This window comes from Leuciscus leuciscus (assembly GCF_965113295.1).
Source record: "Leuciscus leuciscus genome assembly, chromosome: 13".
Taxonomy (NCBI): Eukaryota; Metazoa; Chordata; class Actinopteri; order Cypriniformes; family Leuciscidae; genus Leuciscus; species Leuciscus leuciscus.
The window spans coordinates 1,071,343-1,092,295 of NC_138737.1; the positions used below are offsets into that span (position 1 = coordinate 1,071,343).

Consider the following 20,953-nt stretch of genomic DNA (forward strand, 5'->3'; position numbering starts at 1 on the left):
CACACCTTCAGGGTGTTTGTCCTGATGAAGCTCTGGTTAAAGAGGAAGTGCTCAGATCCTCTTCCTGTCTTCCGATCACCTCAGTCTTTCGGTGTTAAGCCTATAAAACACTCAGAATCAGGTTGTGTGAAACGTCTCTGCTGAAGTGAAAGTCCTGGATGAATCAGGACAAAGGGGCTTCTGTGAACGACGCACGCACGCACGCACGCACGCACGCACACACACACACACACACACACACACACACACACACACACACACTCACTCATTCACTCACTCACTCACACACACACACACACACACACACACAAACCCGACCCCTAAACCTACCCACATACATACACACACACACACACACACACACACACACACACACTCGCACTCAGACACACACACACACACTCTCCCGACCCCTAAACCTACCCATCACACACACTCTCACTCACTCACACACACACTCGCACTCAGACACACACACACACACACACACACACACACACACACACACACACACACACACACACACACACACACACACACACACACACACACACACACACACACATACTAACTCGACCCCTAAACCTACCCACATACATATACACACACACACACACACACACACACACACACACACACTCTCTCCCGACCCCTAAACCTACCCATCACACACACTCTCACTCTCTCTCACACACACACACACACACCCTAACCCTTGCGCATATATGAATCTGTGATCACACGCCTCCATTATACTAACCTTAATCAGGTTTATGTAGTTGTTTGATGATAATGTAATGTAAAGATTCTCTCAAAGTTATGAACAATTAAGTTCAACAAAGTTCAACAACTACAAAGTTCCAGTAACATTAATAGGCCGTTCACTCAGAGTTATCAGGTCTTCAATAATGTTATACACTTTTTATACATCCTTCATTTCTGAAATCATGTTTTCATAACGTAACGGGAACATTATCACAACGTTCTCAGAACATATTTCAGTTTCTGTATATGATCATCACATGTGCAGCTTCTGCTGGAATTGTGGAACAACATATTTGTTGTAAAATCAGATTCGTTTTTTTCTTTCTTTTTCTTTCTTTAACCAAACTGGGAAACAATAGCCTTCAACAATGAGAAGTGTGTTATCTTGTGTAAAGGGTTCGGACTCCCACAGCGCGTTTGATCAGAGTTATTCTCCAATACTTCCTATTCTCTTTTGAGGAAGTGTGTTGCGGGTTTTAGGGAAGAAAACCTGTCCAAAAAAGGTTGTGGAGTTAAAATAGACTACGTTTAAGTTTACTGTAGAATACGTGCTTGGTTATAATTACACAATATATGTAAGAGTTATGCAAAGAATTATGATTTTCCTCAGTGTTTCTGTCAGCACAAATATCTAAACGTTCTTAAATCAAGAGACATTTACTGGAGAAGAAGCAAAGTGACGGAAGATATTAAATCTGAGAAATTTATTGTACATAAATATTGATCAGCATTCACACATCGGTCGACTGAAATCATTTATGATCATCCATGCATTTACACATTGCAAAAATACAAAATCATGAATCTGTCATCATTAAGTTATCAAAGTCAGAACATTTTTAAAGCAGTTACACCTCCATTGAAGGCAATTAGCATTAATGATCAGAAATATATCAGTTTTCTTCTCTCAATTATATTAATTTCATTGTACATTATGATACCAAGTAGACTAAACATGTTACGCTTCTTCTGAAAATCAAGATACTTGCAAAGATTTCTGTACATTTTTCACATGAAAAAATATTTGAAACATCATCATCACAGAGTTCACTGCAAAACTGCTTTTCTTACTTGTTTCCAGTCCAAATATAAAACAATTCTTAAATCAAGATGCATTTACTAAAGTAGTAAAATACCATAAAATATTATGTCTTGCTTTCTGGGCAAATAAATCAAAATTAAGTGAGTTTTTCCTTAAAACAAGCAAAATGATCTGCCAATGGGGTGAGAAAAATAATCTTGTTTCTGTTTGAATTAACATTATTTTTATCACCCCATTGGCACATCATTTTGCTTGTTTTAAGGAAAAACTCACTTCATTTTGATTAATCCCCCAGAAAACAAGACATAATATCTCATGTCATTTTACTAATCTAGTAAATGCATCTTGATTTCAGAGTTTGTAGATATTTGGACTGGAAACAAGACAAAAACACTAAGTAAGCAAAGCATTTTTGCAGTGTTTGTCTCAGAAATCGTCCTCTTTGTGGCTGTAGAAGTGTGTGTGTTGTGTCTTCTTCTTCTCGTAGAGATCAGGACTGTACACACTGTCCTCGTCCTCTTCCCGACAGGAGCTCCCGCCGTCAGACGGAGACAGGCTCATCTGGTTCTGGTTCTGGTTCTGGTTCTTCCGGGACAGATCGAAGGGCTCGTCCTGAGTGATCCGGGACAGGATCCGGAGCGGCCCGGAGAGACACAGACGACCTCGACGCCTGAACACTGACGGAGAACAGCAGCATTATCATACACACATGTGTAAAATATTACGTCTTCCAGCAAAAAGCTTCTAAACATTCTTAAATCAAGAGACATTCACTGGAGAAGCAAGAACATGCCATACTGTATCATTCTTCAAACACTCTGAGAATGTTACTTTTGAATGTTCTCGGAATGTTCTGAAACAAGTCGTTACATTTAAAAAAACGTTTCATTGTATCATTATTCAAATATTACACTGCAGAAATGCTTTTCTTACTTAGTATTTTTGTCTTGTTTCCAGTCCAAATATCTAAAAATTCTTAAATCAAGATGCATTTACTAGATGAGTAAAATGACATAAGATATAATATCTTGTTTTCTGGGGATATTAATCAAAATGAAGTGAGTTTTTTGCTTAATAAAAGCTAAATGATCTGCCAATGGGGTGAGAAAAAGAATGTTAATTCAAACAGAAACAAGATTATTTTCTGACCCCATTGGCAGATCATTTGTTAAATCAAAAACTCACTTCATTTTGATTTATTTGCCCAGAAAACAAGACATAATATCTTATGGCACTTTACTACTTTAGTAAATGCATCTTGATTCAAGTATTTTTTGATATTTGGACTGGAAACCAGACAAAAATACCAAGTAAGAAAAGCATTTTTTTGCAGTATATGTGAGAATGTTACTTTGTTCTCAGGAATGTTCTGAAACAATTTAGAAAACATTCGATGAACGATTCAAATAACGTTTTTAACACCAGATTGTGCGGAACTTTGAGGGAACGTTCCCTGTTCGCTGGGTTAGTCATTTAGCTTCTCAAGTATCTTGCTTTGAGAATGTTTCTCTATTTTCTAACAGAAAAGCAGACTCACCCCGAGCGTCCAGTCCCTGGTCCATGACCCCGTGCTTGACCTTCATGTGGCGGGTCAGGTTTCCCTTCAGCGTGAACTTGCTGGCGCAGTAAAGACATTTGAAGGGTTTGCTGTCAGAATGCAAGTGCATGTGGCCCATCAGATTATGCATTCTGTTAAACTCCTTTCCACACAGCTGTAAAGAGAGCAACTATTCAGATATAGATATCTGTGACTAGTGAAGCTTTAAAGTGCTCTTCATTCCTGATTGATATTCAGAACATTGGCATTGCTTTCATCGCTGATCAGGACAATAATGCACTGGAGAGATTCTTTTCTTAACATGCAGGTCACAGTCTCACACTGATTTATAGTTGCTCTGTGAAATTTTGTGGGCAAAATCCAGTCATTCCAACTGACCGTTCGCAAAGCCCCGCCCCCTTTAGTTACTGTTGCTATGTCCGACAAGCCACGCTCTCACACACACCATGTTCTCACACACTTACACACACATGGCGGAGCAGAGAGGACACTGAACACACACTGACACACAGGAGATCAGGGTACTTTTGATATGAAACAAAGTCTCACCTTTCAAATTTGGTCATTTTTTAAAGAAATAAATAGCGTTTTGTGTCTCTTTAATGTGTCTGATAGATCGCTCAGTTAAAGCCGTTCGTGATTGGTCAGATCACCTGTCAATCAAACTCCCTGCGAAGGGTCACTGTCGTTACGTGTTTGACCTTGACATTTTAACCTTTAACCGCAGTGTTTTTGTCTTGTTTCCCGGTACAAATATAAAAACATTCTTAAATCAAGATTTGATTTTTGAAACATTCCTGACTCCATTGGGAGATATTTTTTCTTGTTTTAAGCACAAACTCACTTCATTTTTCAGCAATTTTGCTTCTTGTCCAGTAAATGTATTTTGATTTAAGAATGTTTAGGTATTAGTGCTGGAGAACGAGACAGAAACACTGAGGAAGAACATGAATATGTTCAGTAACTGGCATTTCTCACATAATATGATCAGATTTTTTGTTTATTGTTGCTCTGCTAACAAAATGAGTTGTGCTAGAGTTGCTGTATTGTATTGATGATCATTAAATGTGGATCTTTTGCTTATGAACACACCACAGCCTCTCATTGCACATGTTTGAAAGGCAAAAGAGCATGAGAGTTTCTCTGGACAGTTTCTGTCCTTCCTCTTTATTCTTTTTTTTATTAGGGTGGTCCTTTCCTTTCCTTCAGGAGGATAGAGGGACTGTAAACTGTCCGAACGGACCGTGAGAAAACAGGAAGAGCTCCTGAGCACAAGAGAAAGCGAGATGAAATCTATTTGTGGGCTTGTTCTCGGGGGACGAGAGAGCCATTGTTACACGCTCAGTTTGTGCAGCGAATATCCTTCCTACAGACGAGGAGACACTCAACTGCCAAAATACAATCTGGTCTTCGTTGGGACGCATGTTTGAGATCGAGGTCACATGCCTTTCACAACAACCAAGACTCAGTGAAGAACTGATGCACATTCACATCCATCCCTCCACTTTACACCATTCGAACAGCAGAACCTGCTCTCAAAGTTACGAACAAACCTTCTTCCATCTTCTCGTGTCTGTCCAAAATGACAGAATTATTTTTTTTTTTCAGTGAAATTAATGTAGGCCTACTATATTTGAGATATTTTGTATTTTTAGGGGATTTTATAATACTAAATTTAATTTATGCTGTATTTATAATCACTTTTATTCACTTTTTGAGCATAGACCTGAAAATAAAATGTCCAACTTAAACTGTCGTAAATCTTGAACGCTTTAGAGCGACAGACTGAAGTTTGATCTCTTATCAAAGACGACACTTGGCGGATTATTGCTGAAGTGAAAAAAGTAAAAAAAAAAGTTAATTTAAAAAAAGTAACAGAATTTTACATTTATTGTTATGAAAAATGTGCAAAAATACTATTTTACATTTTTATATGAAATATATATTTTCAAAAACATGTTTTACTCTAAAACTGTGAGAAAATCAAAGCCATTAATCTAAACAAGCTGTGTTCAAAATGTGAGGTTGATATCTCAGTAAATGAGCGTTCAGTGAGATGTAGTTCGGCTGCAGTTCCAAACGCTTCCACTAGAGGAAACTCCTCTCATTCATTTGATCGTGAGAAGCTCAAGTGTTACTATTGTTTTCAGGATCAAAAAGGACCGAAGAGCACCAGAGGGTAATGTTCTCAAAATGTTATTCATTTGTGTCATTCATGGAGCGTCTGAAACAATTAATTTGGACTTTCATCTCGAGTTTATTCAATGTTGCTACTGGTTTCAGAGAATATTCAAAAGTAACGTTCACATAATGTATGAAGAATGATACAATGTTTCCAGTACATTCTCATCACCGAGAAACATTTAAAAACGGGACGTTCAGAGAACACCAAAGTTTTCATAACTTAATAAACTGCAAAAAATGCTTTTCTTACTTACCGGTAGTATTTTTGACTTGTTTCCAGTCCAAATATCTTAACATTCTTAAATCAAGAAGCATTTACTAGATGAGTAAAATTAAAGTAAAAATTGATGAGTAAAAAATGAGTAAAAATTCTATCTTGCTTTCTGATAAAATGAAATAAAATGAAGTGAGTTTTTGCTTAAAACAAGGAAAATTATCTGCCAATGGAGTGAGAAAAAAAATATTGTTTTCCATTTAAATTAAGTTTTTTTTTTCTCTTGAATTAAGAATTAATTGAATTAAGTTTTCCATTTGTATTAAGTTTTTTTTCTTACCCCATTGGCAGATAATTTTCCTTGTTTTAAGCAAAAACTCACTTCATTTAATTCGATTTTTTTATCATAAAACAAGATAGAATTTCATATGTAATTTTACTTATCTAGTAAATGCTTCTTGATTTAAGAATGTTTCGATATTTGGACGGGAAACAAGACAAAAATACCAAAAGTAAGAAAAGCATGTTTTGCGGTGTAGAAAGCTTGAGTATATCTGTGTTTGCTGAAAGCATCTTTTGGATGGTAATATCAGCTTTGGTTGTGATTGTGAAAGTGAAAGCAGGGACGCACCTTGCACTTGTAGGGCTTGATGTCGGAGTGGACGATCATGTGGGCCTTGAGCGTCTGCTTCTGGACGAAGCTCTTGTAACACAAGTGACACTGATACGCCCGGATGTTGGTGTGGATCAGAACATGACGCTTCATGTTGGCCAACAGCGTAAACTCACGGCCACAGATACGACACTTGTGCTCCTTCACTCCCTGCAACACACACACACACACACACACACACACACATGAGGATCAACCAAACCCAACCGTTCAGTAAATCAAGAGGCATTTACTGGAGAAGAAGCAAAATGACTGAAGATATTAAGACAATGCATCAAAATGAAGTGAGTTTGTGCTTAAAACAAGAACACATATCTGACAATGGATTATTTTTCTGACTCCATTGGCAGATTTTTTAGGTCATTTTGAGATTTGAGAATGTTTAGATATTCGTGCTGGAAAATAAGACAGAAACACTGAGAATGAACATAATTTTTTTCTTTTTGTGCAGAAAATCTAAAAATGATTTTCTATTTTCACTCCCAAATAATTACAAAATAGATTTTTCGGTCACACTTTAGTAAAGGGTCCAATTCTTAATATTAACTATGCTTCAATAAACTTATAATTACTGGTTATTAATAGTTAGTAAGGAAGTTGTTAAGTTTAGGATTGAGGGATGTAGAATATGATCATGCAGAATAAAGCATTAATATGTGCTTCATAAGTCCTAATAAACAGCCAATATCCTATAGTAATAAGCAACTAGTTGATAGTGAGAATCGGACCATAAACTAAAGTTTAGGTATTGGGTGGATTAATGGATCATGCAGAATAAGGCATTAATATGTGCTAAGTGCTTTATAAGTCCTAATAAACAGCCAATATCATAGTGATATGCATGTTAATAAGCAACTAGCTGATAGTGAGAATCAGACCCTAAACTAAAGTCTGATTCCTCACCTTGTGTGTGAGTGTGTGTGACAACCCTGAGTCTCCTGATCCTATTGGTCCAATAGCCTGGGAGTTCTGATTGGTTCTGCTATAGACCTTATGTAGCGCCGCCCCTTCTCAGCGCTGCGCTCGTTGTCTTTTGTCTTCCGGTCTGTATTTTCACAGCGATCTTGCGTATTTATGAATGAACGGCTCGTTTTAAAATCTGCTTTAAACATTACAATCCTCATGATAACTTTCATTAACTTTACATTAAGTAAATCCACTTCAAAAGCGAATGCTTTTCAAAATGCTTTTGCAAAAATGCTTTTCTTACTTAGTATTTTTGTCTTGTTTCCAGTCCAAATATCTAAAAAATCTTAAATCAAGATGCTTCAGTACTTCAGTAGTAAAATGACATACGATATTATGTCCTGTTTTCAGGGGGAATTGATCAAAATTAAGTGAGTTGATGCTTAAAAAAAGCTAAATGATCTGCCAATGGGGTGAGAAAAATAATCTAAATTTAAACAGAAACAAGGTTATTTTTCTCAACCCATTGGCAGATCATTTTGCTTTTTTTAAGCATCAACTCACTTAATTTTGATTAATTCCCCCGGAATATCTTATGGCATTTTACTATTTAAGTAAATGCATCTTGATTTAAGATTTTTTATATATTTGGACTGGAAACGAGACAAAAATACTAAGTAAGAAAAGCATTTTTGCAGTGTTCTCCTCTCCTCACCTTGTGAGTGTGTGTGTGTGTGTGTGTGTGTGTGTGTGTGTGTGTGTGTGTGTGTGTGTGTGTGTGTGTGTGTGTGTGACTCCTCACCTTGTGTGTGAGTGTGTGTTGCTTGAGATGATGCGACTGCACAAACTCCATCCCACACTCTCCACAGATGAAGGGCCTGATGTCCTTGTGCTTCATCATGTGATTCTGGAGCTGACTGGGATACTGGAAACTCTTCCCACACTCTCCACAGTCGTACGTCACGGGCCCTCGGTGTGTCGTGAGGTGTCGTTTGAGCTGTGCGAGCGTGGGGAAGTCGAGTCCGCACTCCACACACACGTTCTCCTGCCCTCTCTCGTGCTTGAGTGTGTGTGTGCGCAGCTCGCTGGGATACGCGAACCCTCGTCCACACACTGCACAGCTGAAGGGCTTGACCTCGCTGTGCTGCATCATGTGTCTCTTCAGGTGACTGGTCTGTGTGAAGGCTTTCTGACACACTTGGCACTTGTGTGGGCGCGCGCCCTGGTGTGTGAGCATGTGTGTGTGAAGGTGGCTCAGTTGCTTGAAGAGCTTCCCGCAGAGATCGCATCCGTGAGGTTTGATCCCGCTGTGTCCGAGGATGTGTGTGATCAGGTTGTACTTCGAGGTGTACGATTTCTCGCACATCCGACACTTCCAGCGCTTCTGATCGCCGACGTTCACATAATAGCTTTCGTCCACGTTGACGTTTAGCTTCTCCGCGGTGGTGGCGTCCGGATTCCTGTGGCGTAACCTCGGGTAGAAGGGATTCGTTGAGTTGGGAAGGAGGAACGGGAACGGCACGAGGCTTGGATGGAAAGGAGGAAAGTATGGATTGGGAGAGCGGATGAGAAGTGGAGATGGAGGCCACATCGGAAGCTCTTGTTTCACGTGAACGACGCGATGAAGCCGGAGCCGGTTGAGGTCGATCATCTCAGGGATGAATCTGTGAGGTTGAGGAACGACGGGACGAGGAACGGGATACGGGAGAAGGGAAAGATCAACGCTTCTGCAGGGGAAATCCTCCGAGCGCTTGCTTTCGCTCGCCTTGGAATCCATGATGAAGGTTTTCTACACGTTCTTCGGATGTTGAGCGTGAAAACTGTCCATCACACACCTGTGGAAACACAACACAATGATTTAGTGCATCGATATTCATGCATTCAAGGCGTGTGTTTGATCAGGGAATCGAACCCATGATGTTCTTCCTCAGTGTTTCTGTCTCGTTTTCCAGCACAAATATCTAAACACTCTTAAATCAAGAGACATTTACTGGAGAAGAGAAATGACTGAAGATATTAAGACTGAAAAAAGCATCAAAATGAAGTGAGTTTGTGCTTCAAACAAGAACTGATATCTGACAATGGAGGGAAACCTAATATATCCAGTCATTTTGCTTCTCCAGTAAATATATCTTGATGTAAGAATGTACTTGTGCTGAAACTAGACAAATATGAATATATGAACTGAACTTCACTGGCTTGCTTGTAAACTACAACTATAAATCCAGTTGTTCCAGTAGTTCTGGTTCAGCAAACACCCGATTTGTTCGGTTTGTGTTGTTTAACCCTGTTGGTGTTTGTTGGACAGTGTGAAACATATAGATCCATTTCTTCCTCTCTGTTGTTCCTCTGTGTTTCACTTTCACTGCATTAGGACGGGAACTTCTCTTTTTTATCATAATCTATTATCCTGTGCTCTCATTCGATACACTCGATGTGTTTCTCTCTCAGACGTCTGTCAGTCATCGGTGTGGAAATAAAGCAGTGAAAATAAGCCGTAACTAAACACTTGTTCTGCTTTCCTCAGATTAATGAGGACGGACACGAACACTGACAGCAGGAATAGAAAATATCCAGGGAATCACATGCATAATCATATTTACAGAACTCTACGTGCCCTAAAAGCATTTTATAGTTCGATTTTTCACACAAAACATGATTATTTAACATGCATTTTGCATGTTAGATCATATTTGCATGCCAAAAAGTTTGTATTGCATATACACTCAAAATGAAGAAATTCTGTTTTTCAGGAAATCTAAAATAATTATATTATCTGAAAAATGTTCTAAGTCCATTTTTTTTTGAGTGCAAGTCATTAAACTCCTTCTGCAAGTGATGTGTTCAGCATCTGAGCGGATGAACATTTGAGCTTTTACAGATATTAATTGATAAGTGCAACACCTCCACCTGTAAAGCGCATCGGCTGGCCTGAGTGTGTGTGTGTGTGTGTGTGTGTGTGTGTGTGTGTGTCGCGTCTCTTACCTGTCTCCTGCTCTGCGCTCCTCACAATGAGCCTCCAGCCTCTCAAACAGCATTTGAAGTGACTTAAGAAAGAGAACAGGAACAATCACTTTGTTCTCATTTTTCAGATGAGTACCTTCGCAGAGAAGGAAGGAAGGGAGGGAGAGGAAGTCAACAAGCCTGTGCTTTCCTGCACGAAAATAAGGAAACACTAGATACACATCTCCATTCCTCTTCGAAACACTGCGAGGACTGAAGCGGGAGATCAGACCTCAAACACACCAGAGGATCCAGACATCGAGTCCCACTGCAGCCCTGAGTGTTGACCTCTGACCCGCACACATCGTTCTACACCAGTAACACCACTGTCCTGTTTATATGGCATTGGGTTTTATTTTCAGCATTATTCATTTCTTCACAGAATGCATTATATAGGGGAAAAAATATATGAGGAAATATAAGGAACAAAAACTTTTTGAAAATATATTTGTATAGATTTATAGTCTTAGTATACATTTTGAGTAAATGTAATTGTCATAATTGTTTAATTATGCAAAAATTCAAAAATGGCCAAAAAAAATTATATAAATAATTTTTTTAATGTTTTAGTTACTTGTATTTCCTCATATTTTATTGTCAAATATATATTTGACAATAAAATATGAGGAAATACAAGTAACTAAAACATTTAAACATTTATTTATATAATTTTTTTTGCCATTTTTGAAATATATATATATATAGAGAGAGAGATTATACGCACACACATATATATACACATACATATACTATATACACATATATATACTCACATATTGACATATTTATACACACACACACATATATATATATATATATATATACACACAAATATACTGTATATACACACACATATATACACACACACATATATACTGTATACACATATATACACACACATATATACTGTATATTCACACACACACACACACACACACACACACACACACACACACACACACACACACACACACACACACACACACACAGCACAGTTATTAACACTGACACACACACACACACACACACACACACACACACACACACACACACACACACAGCACAGTTATTAACACTGACACACACACACACACACACACACACAGCACAGTTATTAACACTGACACACACACACACACACACACACAGCACAGTTATTAACACTGACACACACACACACACACACACACACACACACACACACACACAGCACAGTTATTAACACTGACACACACACACACACAGCACAGTTATTAACACTGACACACACACACACACACACACACACACACACAGCACAGTTATTAACACTGACACACACACACACACACACACACACACACACAGCACAGTTATTAACACTGACACACACACACACACACACACACACACACACACACACACACACACACAGCACAGTTATTACAGTTTTTTACAATTGCTATGACAGTTTTTTCAATACATTTAACAAGTTTCCTAAACTCTTAACGCACCAACACACCTAAAACACACAATTGGCAAAACGGTTAATTTCATGCTCAAAATCACACATTGTAAACTAAACTCCAAAACTAATTTTCAAAATACAATAATACACTAACACAATACATTATGTCTAACAAAACACTGCAAACATGTTTCAAAATCAAATAATTATTCAAAGCACTAACACATGTTCTCTTCCAACAGGAACATTTAGTCAATCATAACACAATGACAAAAAAAACACTATCATCAGCTGAAATTACAGAAACTGCATTATTTTATATGTGTCAGTTCTGCCCTTATACAACAGACAGTATACTGTATTGTACCGATCATAGATTGTGTTTTGCACTGCAGTTTTTTTTTTTTTTTTTTTAAGTCTCTCTACATTTTTGTTTTGTTTGTAATGTAAATGCATGCATTTTGTTGTTGTTGTTTTTTTTGCAGCAGCAGCAGAAATTCAATACAACAAAATAAATGACCCTTCTTAGAGTAGCTTTATAGAATGTATGGTTTATGAAAAAAAGAAGACAGAGACAGAATTGCTGCAGTAACAGCTTTATTTGCAACAGGACATTTCTGCAAGATAACAAAAATATGCATATAGCTGCCATTTACAGTATTACTGTATGTGAAAATACAAAATATACAAACAGAAAAAGCCATCTTCTAATCTGCCCGGTCTTCTGCATTTGTCCACGTTCTCATCCACATCACACCTGATATCTTCCCTGGCAAGGCATCTTGGGAAGAATCTTTTGGCATGCCTTATCCTGGCAGTGTTCAGCTGTGATGTCTTGGTATACAGCATCTTTTGCATACAGGAGGGACATTTGGTCCTGTGGACTATGGTCAAAAACCTTTCATCTCCAGGCTGAGAAAACTCCTCAATGGGGTTGAGGAAAGGGAAGTAAGGGGCAAGGAAAATGGACATCATCCTCTGATGGGCGTCAAACCTGGCTGTGACGGGAATGGTGGAATGCCACATTGTCCCATATTTGCATAACTTCAATCAGCTGTTTCTCACTAGCAATGGAATAATGTGAAAATACAAAATATACGAACAGAAAAAGCACCAGAAGAATTAAAAAATATTTTTTTTTTTAAAAAGAGTCATCTTCTATTTCCATAATTCAATCAGCTGTTTCTCAGTAAGAATAGAATAAAATACAGGGGATATATTTGTGTTTCAATTCACAATATAAACAGCTGTTTACCTTGACTTTAGCCTGTAAGGTTAGGTTTAGAACATGGTGTTATCTGTTCTGACATACAGTGTTAAAGCATTGGTAAATTTGGCAGTAAAAATCCATTGTTTTGGTCTTGTTTGAGCTTGTGTGTAAAAGAAGTTCAAGCATTTTAAATTTGTGTTAATTGTATGCATTTTGTGTTAAAGCAACAAGAAATGTGTTAATAGTATAGCTTACACAGACAGATGTAGTGCTAACTGTGTTAAGAGTTTTGGAAAATTGTTAAATGTATTGAAAAATCTGTCATAGCAATCGTAAAAAACTGTAACACTGACACACACAGAGCAAAACCTCTTCTCAAGTCTCCAAAAGTCTAAACACATTTTCTGCTTTACACACAATTTTTCAATTCAAAATGGCACTTTTTAAAGACACTGAACACAGTTCTCTGCGTAACACACACAATCTGACATGAAGTCACATGATTGCCTTTTCAAAACACTGCCATTCAAAATGACACTCCGTGATCTGGCCGATACATGCGTCACCTGACCAAACACCTCAATGCTTAACTGTTATAACACTTCAATCTTTATATTTCTGCTGGTCATATGTTGCACTGACTTGTTTGGTGAAAAAGAAAAAAATTATTGTTTCAACGTGAGTGTGTCTCTGCAAATATTACTGTGCATGTGAACAATCTGAAGAAATTTCTACAATTTGAACTATTTTAGTATTATGGCAGAGCACACTGAAGATGCGAGTGCTCTTCATTACACCATCAGTGTGTGTGTGTGTGTGTGTGTGTGTGTGTGTGTGTGTGTGTGTGTGTGTGTGTGTGTGTGTGTGTGTGTGTGTGTGTGTGTGTGTGTGTGTGTGTGTGTGTGTGTGTGTGTGTGTGTCGTCGGTCAGACTAAATCTGCTAATATGAATGAAGTGTCATTTCCTGCAGAAGTTTGATCTTGATAATGCTGTGTGTAGTTTTGGTTGCAGTGCTTCATTCTGCAGGATATATGAGGTATTTTGCAGTTTGGGTGTGTGGTTGTGAGAATTGTGTTCAGTATTTTGATAAAACCAGCCTAGTTTGCAAAATTGTGTGTTAGCAATTGGAAAAAACTGTAAACCAGTAAAGCTCTAGACCAATCAGACGTCTCAAAGCTGAGAAGTGCGAGAAAGACTCGATCTAATGATAGAAGAGCAGTTTTACCCTCCAGTGACCTCCTGTGTTCCTCTTTCACACACTGACCCCAGTTCATCCGTCAGACAGATCATCACATGTGTGTGTGTGTGTGTGTGTGTGTGTGTGTGTGTGTGTGTGTGTGTGTGTGTGTGTGTGCGTGTGCGTGCGTGTGTGTGTGTGTGTGTGTGTGTGTGTGTGTGTGCGTGCGTGCGTGTGTGTGTGTGTGTGTATGGCATGCGGTCCTGGGGAATGAGGGCCAGTGTTTGGGCCCCAGGATCTGGATCTGGAGACTGAGATCTCGCAGTGTTTTACAGCGTCTCAGATACTAGAGTTTATGATAGCGATGTTGAGTAATGCGAGTCTTTCACACACGTGATTGTGATGATTTCACACTCTTCTTATCACTGGTTCTGAACAGAGAGTTGCAGTGCCGACCCGTTGTGTTTAACGCCCTGATCAGCGGAACCCACCAATGAGAAGAGCAGGAGCAGACGGAGCTCCGCCTCTATGCAAATCAGATCACTTTCTACCCAATCACCTTCTGTTTTCTGTATTATAGAGTGTCTGTGTTCATGACTGTAGATCAGTGTTAAATACATCCTGAATCAGTTTGGCTGCTTAACATCATATTGATTTTTTTAAACATTTAATTAAGCTTATAATTATTCGCAACAGGGTTATGATTGTTAACCACAACTAAAACCATTTTGGTTTGTTTGAAATCAAATAAACATGAACTAACATAAAATATCAGCTAGTTGCCAAGACAGCATTTCTTATTTTTGTTTTATTTAACTTGAAGTACTAAAAAATATACATTTTTGGTAAGGGTCAAAGGTCATCGTGCTCCAGGTCACATTACAAGCAGAGTTATTATCATTAACTAAAAAGAAATTTTTTTTTAAAAACATACTCATATTTTTTTTTTATATATATATATACATTTTTTATTATTCTACTTGACAAGGTAACATCTTTATTTTCATTAAAATAAGTACTAAAATAACTCAAACTGAAATAAAAATCTATAAAACTATATATGCATTTAAAAAAACAAGAATAATAAAAATGACAAAAAACACTTTTAACTTCAATTAAAATGAAAACCATTCAAAACTATTTTGAATACTTGAAATAAAATTAAAATATATATATATTTTAAACTTATTTAATTAGAGCAACATTCCTCATTTGTGATAAAATATCTAAAACTAAAATAAAAACTATATAGACAGTTTTTAAACTGACAAAAACAACAAAACTGCTAAACCAAAAATCTAAATATTAATAAAAACTATAAAAAGTATATTAAAGTTAAGCTCCTAAAATAACACTGATTCTGACGTATTTCGAGAGAGTTGCACATTTGTGGACACAGATAGTAAATATTCCTCAGTATGTCACCTATTACAAACATAGGTAAAGGTCAAAGGTCGTGCTGGTTTCAGGCAGCGTTAATGAATGCATTTTCACAACTTGAAATGGCAGAAGCGTTATATATTTTAAACTTGACATCATATTGATCTAGTGCTGATAAAGCAGATAAACTCAATCTGGGTTTATTGTGTTCGTTCTCTTATCTGCACCAGCTTTGAAGAGTCGTCAGTGTGTTCCTGATAAAACACTGATAATCAATAGGGTCTGATAGATGCAGTCCATAGTTCAGGAGTCAGGAGAATGCTGACGGGTTATTATGAGGATAATGAGACATAGATGTGCAGAAATCACTCATAAACCGAGGTTACGATGCATGTGTGTGTGTGTGTGTGTGTGTGTGTGTGTGTGTTTCATGTGTTTCCTCTGATGTTGCATGAAGGGTTTGTCCTTGAAGATCCGTGAAAAACGTTCCTGTTCTCCTGCTGAAAGGCTCTTCTGTGCTGCAGTTCCGGATCATTTCCACCACTTTAGACACGCTCTTTATTTGTCCAAATTCTGCTCACAAGACCTTATAATGAAATATGCTTTATTTTTAATAGACTTGTGACTGGTTCATGATTTGAAGAATGCATTGACATACAAATGTGTATTTATAAGTGAACATGCCATGATATCATTTATAATTATGTCATATTTCATTATATAAAAAATTACAATATATATAAAATTGCAACAGCTAAAAGTTTCTTACACATGCATCTAATATTCTGACTCGAAATATACATATATTCATATTTACATTATGATTTGTTAACATTATGCATTGAGTAATATATTTTTACAGCATTCATTAATCTTTGTAAAATGTAAGTTAATAATAAAATGTGTTATTGTTTAGGCATGTTAGTGCATTAACTACATTAAAAAATACAACTTTTAACTAAGATTAATAATTGCAGTTGAAGTTTCTTTCATTGTTAGTTCATCTTAACTAAAGATAACAAATGAAAACTTACTGTCAAGTGTTTTTGTAAAAGGAAAAATCAAAAGAAAATATACAGTGAGGATCTTTTATATACTATTATAGTTTTTACTAATGTACTTTACTTATTTTAGCTAAAAGTTTATTTAAAAAAAATTTATTTAGAATATATGATTGTTTGTTTTGTGTTTTTGTCAGTTTAGTACTTTAAATAACTATGTATTTATTTATTTATTTAAATATATAATATAAAATTAAATAAATAAAAATACAAATAATTGATCCTTTTTTTCTGTTTTAGTTAATCCCAAATGTTGTAGCTGTGTGACCCTTGCGTCCGATAGGGTGTGATGATGTCATAGTGCGAGGGCAAAGGTTAAGGCCACGATCTGATTATAGATTATAGATCTGCACTGTTTTGCACTCAGAACAACTTTTACCCCGAATGACATTTCACCTGACATGATTTCACAGTGATCGACCAATCAGGACCATCCTATCCGGTTAATAATTATTAATCTGTGTATATTTGACAACATAAAAGCGTCTTTCACACACTCGGGTGTCACTCTTTATCCACTCGTCACCATGTCGTTCAGTGGGAAATATCAGCTGGAGAGTCAGGAGGGATTCGTGGAGTTCATGAAGGCCATCGGTGAGTCAAATATCACGCAATTTAATGCATTCAAAATGAACACTGATGATCAATAAGTTATGACAACGTATGTTTTTACATTGCTTTGACTCATCAAAATGAGTTTCAACTTTTTAAAAAAGTTATTAAAGATTCAACTCATTTTTTTTTTTAAGTCAGTTTAATGTAATTTAAGTTGAAGTGACTTAACAACCAAAGTTGATTGTATGTAAGTGAATTACATTTTTAAATACAATCAACTTGGGTGTTTAAGTCACTTCAACTTAAATTGCATTAAACTGGCTTAAAAAAATTGTTGAATCTTTAATAACTTTTTTAAAAAGTTGAAAATTGCTTAACTTATTTTGAGGAGTCAAAGCAATGTACAAATAAGTTAAGCAATTTTCAACTTTTTTTTAAAAGTCACTTCGGTGTTTAAGTCACTTCAACTTAAATTGCATTAAACTGACTTAAATAAAATGAGTTGCTGCAGAATTTTTTTTTTTTTACACTTTAGCTCGATCGGAAAGAACTGACGGCATCGCATATGTTTCACGATAACTTGCTTAATTTAGTCCTAAATTGTAGTTCGCTTTGGACAAAAGCGTCTGCTAAATGACTAAATGTAATGTCCGCTGGTAATGTCCTTCAGGTCTTCCCGATGATTTGATTGAGAAAGGCAAAGACATCAAGAGCATCTCCGAGATCGAGCAGAACGGAGATCATTTCAAAGTGACTGTGACGACCGGAGCCAAAGTTCTGACCAACTCCTTCACCGTCGGGCAGGAGGCCGACATAGAGACGCTGACCGGAGAGAAAGTCAAGGTACGGAGAGATGGATCAGAGTGCATGATGGGATGGATCTGAGTGCATGATGGGATGGATCTGAGTGCATGATGGGATGGATCTGAGTGCATGATGGGATGCGGAAGGAAGTGCATTACGGGTTTTTTCAACTGCTTACACACAAAATCCTTTCTTGTCACACAATTTCTGAAACCTGACACTCGAACACCAGAACCACAGAACAAATCTGCAAAACCATACACTATTTCTCGGCCTTCGACTCAGTTTTCAATTTCATGAAACTCTTTTTGCAAACCACAACACACAGTTCTCTATGTAACACACACAAATCTATCCGGAAGTCTCTTGATTTCCTTTTTCAAACACAACCTATCAAAACACCACAGTAATTCATCACAGCCTCACACACACTCACTCACACACACACTCCTCACACGCACACACACACACACACACACACACACACACACACACACACACACACACACACACACACACACACACACACACACACACACACACACACACACACACACACACACACACACACACACACACACACACACACACACACTCCTCACATGTGCAAACACTCATTGCTTTACTGAACACCAACCAATCAGGGCTTTAGAATAGATCTATAAATAGGTCAAAGGTCAAGTTATAGGTTTGGACTGTGTAATACTGTATTCACACTCACAAATGCTTACAGTAAAAAAATAGTTTGGTTTTAATCTTGCTTTCGTGTTTACCGTTAATTTTTCAACATCTCTCTGCCAATTACTTTCAATCTTGTACAGAAATGTATGTGAAATGAGAGCTTTAGGTTTTGAATAACTGTGTGAATATGATATATCCAAAAATATAATATTATGGCAAAGGTGTTTGAAACGTAACCGAAATGTTTGCTTTTGTGATATTTGTGATATTGTGAATGCAGTGCAAGAGATGTGAGGCATTTTGCATTTTGTGTGCAATTCTTGGATTTGTGTGTAAAGTTTTGGAAAAAAAAGAGGCAAAGTTTTGAAAATGTGTGTGAGCAGTTGTGTGTGTAACAGAAGTGTGTGTGAGCAGTTGTGTGTGTAACAGAAGTGTGTGTGTAACAGAAGTGTGTGTAACAGAAGTGTGTGTGAGCAGTTGTGTGTGTAACAGAAGTGTGTGTAACAGAAGTGTGTGTGAGCAGTTGTGTGTGTAACAGAAGTGTGTGTGAGCAGTTGTGTGTAACAGAAGTGTGTGTGAGCAGTTGTGTGTGTAACAGAAGTGTGTGTGTAACAGAAGTGTGTGTAACAGAAGTGTGTGTGAGCAGTTGTGTGTGTAACAGAAGTGTGTGTAACAGAAGTGTGTGTGAGCAGTTGTGTGTGTAACAGAAGTGTGTGTGAGCAGTTGTGTGTAACAGAAGTGTGTGTGAGCAGTTGTGTGTGTAACAGAAGTGTGTGTAACAGAAGTGTGTGTGTAACAGAAGTGTGTGTAACAGTAATGTGTGTGAGCAGTTGTGTGTGTAACAGAAGTGTGTGTGAGCAGTTGTGTGTAACAGTAATGTGTGTGAGCAGTTGTGTGTGTAACAGAAGTGTGTGTAACAGAAGTGTGTGTGTAACAGAAGTGTGTGTAACAGTAATGTGTGTGAGCAGTTGTGTGTGTAACAGAAGTGTGTGTGAGCAGTTGTGTGTGTAACAGTAATGTGTGTGAGCAGTTGTGTGTGTAACAGTAATGTGTGTGAGCAGTTGTGTGTGTAACAGTAATGTGTGTGAGCAGTTGTGTGTGTAACAGTAATGTGTGTGAGCAGTTGTGTGTGTAACAGTAATGTGTGTGAGCAGTTGTGTGTGTAACAGTAATGTGTGTGAGCAGTTGTGTGTGTAACAGAAGTGTGTGTGTAACAGAAGTGTGTGTAACAGAAGTGTGTGTGAGCAGTTGTGTGTGTAACAGAAGTGTGTGTGAGCAGTTGTGTGTGTAACAGAAGTGTGTGTGAGCAGTTGTGTGTGTAACAGAAGTGTGTGTGAGCAGTTGTGTGTGTAACAGTAATGTGTGTGAGCAGTTGTGTGTGTAACAGTAATGTGTGTGTAACAGAAGTGTGTGTAACAGAAGTGTGTGTGAGCAGTTGTGTGTGTAACAGAAGTGTGTGTGAGCAGTTGTGTGTGTAACAGAAGTGTGTGTGAGCAGTTGTGTAACAGTAATGTGTGTGAGCAGTTGTGTGTGTAACAGTAATGTGTGTGAGCAGTTGTGTGTGTAACAGTAATGTGTGTGAGCAGTTGTGTGTGTAACAGAAGTGTGTGTGAGCAGTTGTGTGTGTAACAGAAGTGTGTGTGAGCAGTTGTGTGTGTAACAGAAGTGTGTGTGAGCAGTCGCTGATGATGTCATTTGTGCTCTAGGCTGTTGTGAATAAAGAGGGAAACAAGCTGAAGGTCGTCCTGAACAAAATCACATCGGTCACGGAGCTGGTGGACGGAAACACACTGGTCAACGTGAGTGAGATCATCATGAACATCAGGAACGAGCTCACAGTGACGGTCAGATCTCATGTATGATGTGTGTGTGTGTGTGTGTGTGTGTGTGTTTCAGACTCTGACTCTCGGCAGCCTCGTCTACAAGAGGATCAGCAAGCGTGTGGCCTGAACACACACGGACCTCCACATGATCTGAGAAAAGACAAATATCATGTTTTTTTATTTTTTATTAAACTGTTCTCAAAATCACATCCGTGCCCTTATTTGTATTCCTTGAAAGAGTTGGTGTTGTGCATGTGTTTAAAAAGGAAAAGGAGATCAAGTTACTGAAATTAACTTCAGAATGACTTGCTTTTATTAGGTATTGCATGTGGATATATTAGACGTTATCAAAATCTACTTTTTGGCACATTTAAATTGATTTTTTATGCATTTATAATTTCTTTTTGTTTAAAATGTTGAATCCTCTGTCTCAACTAGCTAGTAAACTAGTGTGAGTGTGTGTGTGTGTG

At 37.6% G+C, this 20,953-nt stretch overlaps 2 protein-coding genes across 3 annotated transcripts; one reads left to right on the plus strand and one right to left on the minus strand.

Annotated features, from left to right (window-relative positions):
* Positions 1 to 1,454: 1,454 nt before the first annotated feature.
* On the minus strand, positions 1,455 to 10,474 carry znf366 (zinc finger protein 366). Of its 2 annotated transcripts, none has more exons than XM_082188875.1 (5): positions 10,328 to 10,474; positions 8,145 to 9,177; positions 6,395 to 6,586; positions 3,345 to 3,454; positions 1,455 to 2,484 (listed from the first exon to the last, which is right to left on the minus strand). In XM_082188875.1, the coding sequence occupies exons 2-5, from the start codon at positions 9,117 to 9,119 to the stop codon at positions 2,349 to 2,351; spliced, it is 1,413 nt and encodes a 470-aa protein (XP_082045001.1). In that variant the 5' UTR covers positions 9,120 to 9,177; positions 10,328 to 10,474; the 3' UTR covers positions 1,455 to 2,348. The 2 variants fall into 2 exon arrangements, with proteins under 2 accessions (XP_082045001.1, XP_082045000.1); XM_082188874.1 differs by having other exon boundaries at positions 3,345 to 3,519.
* Positions 10,475 to 17,132: 6,658 nt separating this feature from the next.
* On the plus strand, positions 17,133 to 20,690 carry LOC309513194 (fatty acid binding protein 1-B.1). Its single transcript, XM_082188950.1, has 4 exons — positions 17,133 to 17,214; positions 17,846 to 18,018; positions 20,367 to 20,459; positions 20,557 to 20,690. The coding sequence occupies exons 1-4, from the start codon at positions 17,148 to 17,150 to the stop codon at positions 20,608 to 20,610; spliced, it is 387 nt and encodes a 128-aa protein (XP_082045076.1). The 5' UTR covers positions 17,133 to 17,147; the 3' UTR covers positions 20,611 to 20,690.
* The last annotated feature ends 263 nt before the right edge of the window (positions 20,691 to 20,953 follow it).